This window comes from Pelophylax lessonae (genome assembly GCF_965119305.1).
Source record: "Pelophylax lessonae genome assembly, chromosome: 1".
NCBI classification, from domain to species: Eukaryota; Metazoa; Chordata; class Amphibia; order Anura; family Ranidae; genus Pelophylax; species Pelophylax lessonae.
The window spans coordinates 502,481,691-502,490,843 of NC_138768.1; the positions used below are offsets into that span (position 1 = coordinate 502,481,691).

Below are 9,153 nucleotides of genomic sequence, written 5' to 3' on the forward strand. Positions count from 1 at the left end.
AATCGAAACAATATTTGAAGAAGGCAAAGATTAAATCGATTATCTGACTATGATGAATTAGGGATAGTAATTCGAATTTATTGATCCACTTCCTGCATGCCTCTTCCACCCCAACCCAATTCCATATAATTACCAGTTTAAATGTAATCAGCGAATTGCATATGTAAGTGTATGCATATATAAGAAACACAGCGCTTTTACTATTTCAACTACAAATAGATAAATCCTATAAAAAGCAGAGATGTGTTTTCCAATGTATTTACAGGCACACTGATCTATGGATTGAGTAGATACTCTTGTTGGTGAAAGGTTACCAGCTACCCGAATATAGGAACCCCAAAATGTTCTGTGTCATATGAATGGGCTTGAGGGTCGCAAAATACACGGGCAAAAAAAAAAAAAAAAAAAAAGGCACACTTCTTTCTACACAAATCACTGTTTTTCAGGAAGATCACTGGATACTATCTAACAATAATATAATCGTTTTGAAATAACAGGGATTCAAAATATCTTAGCAGCTGTCTATTAACACACTACACACCACAGGGAAGTGTAGACCTTTGCATGGATAGCAGCTCCTACAACAGGGAGCAGGCATGCAATCTCTCACAGACTTACATAGTTAATTATTAATCTGCGGTTTATACATTTGTTTTTATGAAGCATTGATTAATATATTAGCAGGTCATATTAAACTTACATTCAAAAACGCTGCTCAATTCATTAAGGGTTGTGGCTGCCTGCCAGCAACCAGAGAGCTGATTGTACACAACTAGAGCACAATAACAAACTGTGAGCTTGTGTGTGTCTATCTATTTATCTATCTATCTATCTATCTATCTATCTATCTATCTATCTATCTATCTATCTATCTATCTATATCTATCTATCTATCTATCTATCTATCTTGTATATCATTATATCTATCTTTGGGAGATGTACAAATGCATGTGATTATCTATACGATATGTCCAAAGACCTGTGATTATCTATCTATCTATCTATCTATCTATCTATCTATCTATCTATCTATCTATCGAAAAGATACGTGCGAAAACATGTGAATATCTATTTGTAAGATATGTACAAATACACATGCTTATCCATAAGATACAAACACATGGGGTTATCTATCTATAATATATGTAGAAATGCATGTTATCATCCATACCATATGTACATACTATTTATCTGTTAGATGTGTCAAAGACGATTGATTAACTATCCATGCTCCATCTATTAATCTATCTATACGATGTGTAGAAGGACATTTGTTTACCTATTAAACTATTTATCTATCTATAAGATATGTCGAAAGACATGTGCTTATATTTCTTTCTTTCTTTCTTTCTTTCTTTCTTTCTTTCTTTCTTTCTTTCTTTCTTTCTTTCTTTCTTTCTTTCTTTCTTTCTTTCTTTCTTTCTTTCTTTCTTCCTTCCTTCCTTCCTTTCTTTCTTTCTTTCTTTCTTTCTTTCTTTCTTTCTTTCTTTCTTTCTTTCTTTCTTTCTTTCTTTCTTTCTTTTCTTTCTTTCTTTCTTTCTTTCTTTCTTTCTTTCTTGTAGAAAGACATATGATTACCAATCTATATATAAGATATGTATATAAATATGTGATTACCTATCTATATTTTAGATATGTAGAAAGAGATGTGATTATCTGTCTGTCTATCTATCTATCTATCTATCTATCTATCTATCTATCTATCTATCTATCTATCTATCTATCTATCTATCTATCTATCTATCTAATCTATCTTCTATCAATAAGATGTGTAGAAAGACAAGTGATTACCTATCTATCTACTTATAAGATAGGTTAAAAGAGATGTGACTATCTATCTATCTATCTATCTATCTATCTATCTATCTATCTATCTATCTATCTATCTATCTATCTATCTATCTATCTATCTATCTATCTATCTATCTATCTATCTATCTATCTATCTATCTATATTTTAGATATGTATACAGATGTGATTACCTATCGATATTTTAGATATGTAGAAAGACGTGATTACCTATCTATAATAAATGTAGAAAGACATGTGATTACCCATCTATGAATCTGGATATGTGATTACTTATTTCTATAAAAGGTAAGCAGAAATACATGTGATCACCTATCTATAAGATATGTATAAAGATATATGATTACCTATCTATATTATATATAAGATATGTATAAAGATATATGATTACCTATCTATGTTATATAAGAGATGTATAAAGATATGTGATTACCTATCTATAGTATATATATATAAGATATGTATAAAGATATGTGATCACCTATCTATATGTACAGAGACATGTGATTAACAATCTAATTTTAAGATATGTACAAAGACAAGTCCATTGCAGTTGAGGAGAGCCTCTGCTTTGGGTTTAGCAGATGCAGAATATAGGCATTCCACCTTAGTGGTCTCCAGGTGATTCTTTTTACATTTGTGAGCGAGATATAAAACTGAAACTGCTCAATTAGATTGAACAAGGGGTGTACTTAAAGAGACAATTGTGGCAGTGTTTAAATCTTTATTTACCAGAACCTTGTAAAGCCAGAACAATTTGCATTCTATTAACTGCTTTTCAATAGGGCATTGACTGGAACTAAAGGATGCCACTATCCGGCCCTAATTACAGCCATCTGAATTACACTAAATGCATATGAATACAGAAAACACACATTACTGTGAGGATGAAGAGCTTTATCATTAGATATAGGTATGGTCCATATAGAGGGGGATAGACATAGACACTCTGTTGATTGTATGGCTCCATATATAACACACAGGTATACAGGGGGCTGCGCCTGCAATGTTCTCTATCCATATTGTTTAGTTCCTTATGTCACATTTCAAGCATCTGCAGAAAGCACATTAGCAATGATAAATAGAAGAAAGATTGTGCATTCAGCAGAGCTTATAGCGCTTATTCATACACCTTCTGTAGTGTGTTTTCCATATCTTACCAGTAAGTGACATGAGCACACATACAATGAAATGGCCATTATTTCTAAGCACTGCTAGGCTTGGTAAATAGCCCGCACACCAACACAAATGTGCCTGTGCTAGGGATAGGGTAAATAGAAGCAGTCCCTTGCTGCTCTTCCACCCAGACTTATAACAAATCCATATATGTCTCTGTAGAATCACCCCCAAGCGTACACACCCATGTTCTGTGAGGGCCCTGCTCACACAGCATGATGTATATGTTTCACCTTAGTCTGCCATCTACAACATTGGACGATCACATAGCACAGCTATGGTTATAAGGCAACTTTGGAAAGTTCGGGGAGGGAAAGATGGAAACAGGGAAAGAGAAAAAGAGAGAAAGAGGAAGAGATAGAAAGAAAGAAAAATAGAAAGAGGGAAAGAGAGAGAAGGGGAAAGAGAGAGAGAAAGAGGGAAAGAAAGAAAGAGAGAGAGAAAGAGGGAAAGAAAGAGAAAGAGAGAGAGAGGGGGAATAAAGAGAGAGAGAGAGAGAGAGAGAGAGAGAGAGAGAAGAGTGGAAAGAAAAAAAGAGAGAGAGAAAGAGAGAAAAAGGGAAAGAAAGAAAGAAAGAAAGAAAGAAAGAAAGAAAGAAAGAAAGAAAGAAAGAAAGAAAGAAAGAAAGAAAGAAAGAAAGAAAGAAAGAAAGAAAGAAAGAAAGTGAGAGCGAGAGAGAGAAAGAGGGGAAGAAAGAAAGAGTGAAATAAAGAAAAAGAGAGAGGAAAGTGGAAAGAAAGAAAGAGAGAGAAAGAGGGAAAAGGGGAAATAAAGAAAGAGGGAAAGAAAGAGAGAGAGAAAGAGAGAAAAAAAGAAAGAAAGAGAGGGATAAAATGGAAAAGAAAGAAAGAGAGAGAGAGAGAGAGAGAGAGAGAGAGAGAGAGAGAGAGAGAGAGAGAGAGAGAGAGAGAGAGAAAGAAATTAAGAAAGAAAGAGAGAGAGAAAAGGGGAACGGAAGAAAGAGAGAGAGAGCGAAAGAGGGAAAGAGGGAAAAGAAAGAAAGAGAGAGAAAAAGAAAGAGGGAGAGAGGGAAAGCGAGCAAGAGGAAAATAAAGAGGGAAAGAGAGAAAGAGGGAAAGAAAGAGTGACAGGGAGAAAAAGTGAAAGTGAGAAAGAGGGAAAGAGAGAAAGAAAGAAAGAGGGAAATAGAGAAAATGGAAACAAGGAAAGAGAGGTGTGGTAAATGGTTTATCTCACCCCTTTAACTGCTATATCTGCAGGACAGCTTTTTCTGTTAAAAAAAAACATATATTGGCCAGATCAGAAAGAAAAAAATAAAGAAAGAAAGAACAAGTGCATTGATAGTTAATAGATACACAACAGAGAAAGGATAGATAGATAGATAGATAGATAGATAGATAGATAGATAGATAGATAGATAGATAGATAGATAGATAGATAGATAGATAGATAGATAGATAGATAGATAGATAGATAGATAGATAGATAGATAGATAAATAGATAGATAATCAGTGTGACTAGTACATTGATGTGGTAAAGTCTGTGGGACAGAGGGAAAAATCCCCAGTGGCCTTGTCTGTGTGCAATAGATAATTGATTGGATCTGCCATTTGTGAGATGAAGAGGCCTAGAGTGAATCGATAGGCGGGGGAGCAACTGGAAGATTGGAAGATGAGCTAGTTAAAAAAGATTGTATATATACATACACACACATATATATATATATATATATATATATATATATATATATATATATATATATACATACACACATATAGTTATAGACACTCACTCATTATCTGATTGCGTGTGTTATGTGTATGTGTGTATAGATGACAACAGAAGGCTATGGTATTGTTGCCAACCATCAATGTCCTAGCAGCATGTGCCATACATCTGTATGGTGTACTCGATCACTTTGCCCCAACTGATGGGTGATGATCAGCTCACAAAACAGAAGTGAACAGTGATAATTCTATAAAGTATATTTGCAGCATCCCCGAATGTCACTAGGCTGTTCTCATATAACTGTCACCTAGAATCATATCTTGGTTTTTGGCTATGGCTGACCTTTTCAGCTTCTCTCCCCTCTGTTCACACATCCCCAATTCCCACAGCTACTGATTTGTAAGGAAAGACGATATTTTTCCGAAACTGCTTTACAGCAATCGGAATGACTAGAGAACATGTTTGTTAAATGGCTGTGACATTTCTCTTCTGGATCTGTCTGTTTGTGCAGCTAGCTGGTGAGCTTTATATCTAATATAGGAGATTATAGCAGACAAGTGACAATACATTACCTTTATACGTGTATTATGAATTTTCATTGTGGACATCTAGGAATGTAAAGAATACCATGGGGCGGAATAACCAGATGAAATATAATGATATAGATGACAGAGCTACACTTCGCCATCGTGTGTTATTTTTATGTGAATATATTGAATATATGTCTGTTCTTACGAGCTAGCCATTAGGCTAAAAACAATTCAATTGGAACCGTGCATGTTGGCTAGCCAAAAAAAAAAAAAAAAAGAGAAAACACACAGATAATATATATATATATATATATATATATATATATATATATATATATATATATATATATATATATATATATATATATATATATATATATATATATATATATATATGTGTGTGTGTGTGTGAGTGTGTGTGTGTGATGCCACATCATTCCCCACGCGTGACAATGGCCACGTCAACTGGCCATCATATAGCAGAGCCTCCACTCCATTGAGGCCAAAGGGTACAGAATGCCTTTCCACCGAACTTCTCCTTATCCGTAATTAAAACCACTGGACTTGCAAGCTAGCCTACTTATGTCCTCTTTTGTGTCCTATAGCTGCAGCTTATACCACATGTCACGTTGCTAGTGGTCTTCTTAGCTGTATTGCCTAATCTGGATATAAACATTATATAACTAAGAATTGGTAAATAATAAACTGACTCTGGGTCTCGTTGGTGAAAGGTTTCATACCTAGACATAGTTTTTTTTTTTAAATATATAATGGGTATCATTTGCCTGAGTGTTTGACTACACCTAGAACTTGGGTTTGGAAGTAAACTACACCTGGACCTTGGGTTGGCAAGTAAACTACACCTGGACCTTGGGTTGGCAAGTAAACTACACCTGGACCTTGGGTTGGCAAGTAAACTACACCTGGACCTTGGGTTGGCAAGTAAACTACACCTGGACCTTGGGTTTGGAAGTAAACTACACCTGGACCTTGGGTTGGCAAGTAAACTACACCTGGAACTTGGGTTGGGAAGTAAACTACACTTGGAACTTGGGTTGGGAAGTAAACTACACCTGGACCTTGGGTTGGCAAGTAAACTACACCTGGACCTTGGGTTGGCAAGTAAACTACACCTGGACCTTGGGTTGGCAAGTAAACTACACCTGGACCTTGGGTTGGCAAGTAAACTACACCTGGAACTTGGGTTGGCAAGTAAACTACACCTGGACCTTGGGTTGGCAAGTAAACTACACCTGGAACTTGGGTTGGGAAGTAAACTACACCTGGAACTTGGGTTGGCAAGTAAACTACACCTGGAACTTGGGTTGGCAAGTAAACTACACCTGGAACTTGGGTTGGCAAGTAAACTACACCTGGACCTTGGGTTGGCAAGTAAACTACACCTGGAACTTGGGTTGGCAAGTAAACTACACCTGGAACTTGGGTTGGCAAGTAAACTACACCTGGAACTTGGGTTGGCAAGTAAACTACACCTGGAACTTGGGTTGGGAAGTAAACTACACCTGGAACTTGGGTTGGGAAGTTAGCTACACCTGAACTTTGGGTTGGGAAAAAAAACACAGTAAACTACACCTGGAACTTTGGTTGGGACGTAAACGTCACCTGGACCTTAGGGTTTGGAGGTTAACTTCACATCGACTTTGGGTTAGGACATAAACTTCGCCTGGACACATAATTGGGAAGTAAACTACACCTGGACCTTGAGTTGGAAAGTAAACCACACCTGGACCTTGAGTTGGAAAGTAAATTACAGCTGGACCTTTCTCCAGTCAGAAAGTAAATTATACCTGGACCTTGAGTTGGAAGGTTAATTTACACCTGGCCATTTAGCTGGGAAATAAATCACACCTGATAGAAAGTAATCACCTTGAATTTGGGTCAGAAAGTTAACTACACTTGGAAGTTGGGAAGTTTTCCAATAAAGTAATAATAGCATTGTAAAACAAAGACTTTTCAGTTCCAGTTGTGAGAAATGACTAAGTAAAGCTGGCAATAGATTTTTGCAATAGGCGGCGGAGCCAAGAAGTGGAGTGTGAACTTTGCTCTTACCTGCCAATCTCAGCGCAGACATTCTTTGGAACTCAGGTTCCTGGAGCCATTTCCACATCCTCCTGAATGTCTCCCGGCCAGACTTAAGTTTACTCCAAGGTTTTGGATTCCTCAGAAGATCAGACAGAGTACCCTGAGACCTGCACAGGATTCTTTGAGCAAAGATAGCTTGCGGTATGCTATATCTCTTCAATTCTGCTGTGATCCTTTGAGCAACCTCTTTGGTATTAATCTCCTCCACTTGACCATTGCCACCGCCTTGCGACCCAGAACTTGAGGCTTGTCTGTCCCTTTCACCAAGGATTGAGCCATTAGACGACGCATGGTGATGTCCATGTGGATGCATTCCATTTAAAGGGGCCATCATGCCAGCCGCAGGAGTGCCTAGGCTCCTTGTCAGATGGTCCTCACTCCTAGACAACATGGCAGCATGCGAGTCGAACCCATTTGGTGATAACATTTTATCATTAGTTAAATGCCCACCGTGACCATATGGGCCTAGTGACTGTTGTGAGTTGTGCAAAGTACCTAGGCCATTGGAAAGGGGGGATAGTGGTTGTCCCATGGTTGCCATATCCTTTGGATAGTGACTGTATAGATTGCCCATCGATGTCAACCCCCTGTCATCCCTCATCAAGGTGAAACTTCCACTTACGTTGCCAGTTAGTCTTTGGTGATGGTGATGATGGTGGTGGTGGTGGTGAGGGTGGTGGAACTTGTCGGACACTGTGGAGATGGGTGGCAGGTGCTGGAGAGGAGTCAAGGTGGTGTAGGTACTGCTGAGGCTCATACCTGATGGAGATTCGCAGGACATGTTCATAGCAGGATGCATACCTGCCAGGGTATGGTCGCCTCTGTAGTCCCCTCCATCCAGAATGGAAGCCATACTTGTCACCATAGCAGGTCGTCCATGAGAAACCAGATTCCTGTGGGAAGCTTGTCTACTGTGTGTGGAGCTCATTAAATCGCCAGCTTGGGAATGGGATACATTGTGAATGTTCCCTAAATTCTCCATTGTAAGTTCCATCTTTCTCGCAGGTTTGCTCGGCTATACCCCCCTCCTCCTCCTTTCCTTTCTTCTGCTTTTGCTTTCCAGGCTAATTCAGATTCAAAGCTTTGCCATCGATTACCTTCCCCTTTGCAGTCAATCCTGCATGACTTGATGAGCTCTCTGCTCCTCTCCCTTTCTCCCTCTCTGCTCCTCTCCCCCCTCCTTCCTATGGATACAATAGCTATGTCAGATGGCTGCAAGGCTGGCTTGATGGTCCTCTCTTTCCCCAAGTGATGGTGCTGGTCCTGGCTTTGTGGTGTGCCTAGTGCTGAAAAGCTGCAGATAATATTGGAGCTCAGACTCTCAGACCTCCTGCCAGCCTCAGTCTCATAGCCAGCACAGCCTGACGTCAGCATCCCTCTGCTCATCGATAAGTACCTTTCTTCATTCAACTCCTGGTCACTACACAGTGCTGGGACCTGCCTGGGACAAGGCATTGTTCTGTCACTCTCTGCAATCACTGCTAATGAAGGAAAATATTCTTTACACTGCTTACTAGCAGTAAAAGTAGTATTAAACTCAAAAATAAAAATGCCATATATTGCAGCCTGCCAGTCCTTAGATGTGGTGCCTCCATTAGTATTCTTTTTTTCCTTTATTTTCACCTGGCAAGTAACACACTTTTAATATGGTGGCCATACACGCTTCGATAAATGAATGATTTCCAATCCAATGGATCTGTAGTCGACAGCCCAATCGATCAATATACCACAGGCAGGGATGTTTATTTTCAATTGATGGTTGAAAGATATGATCGTGCGTTACTGATCCCATGTCTGTTTCCATCACGGACACTAATAATCTGATCCATTGGAATACGATAGAA

The 9,153-nt window shown here is 38.5% G+C and overlaps 1 protein-coding gene across 1 annotated transcript in view; it reads right to left on the reverse strand.

Moving 5' to 3' along the window:
- LOC309544905 (hepatocyte nuclear factor 6-like) overlaps window positions 1-8,303 on the reverse strand; it is a gene marked incomplete at its 5' end in the record, with an annotated part of 183,459 nt that extends 175,156 nt beyond the window's left edge. The window contains one exon of the mRNA XM_082243911.1: window positions 7,277-8,303. Within this exon, the coding sequence (XP_082100037.1) occupies window positions 7,277-8,303 (1,027 nt within the window). The remainder of the gene's footprint in view (window positions 1-7,276) is intronic.
- Window positions 8,304-9,153: the final 850 nt, after the last annotated feature.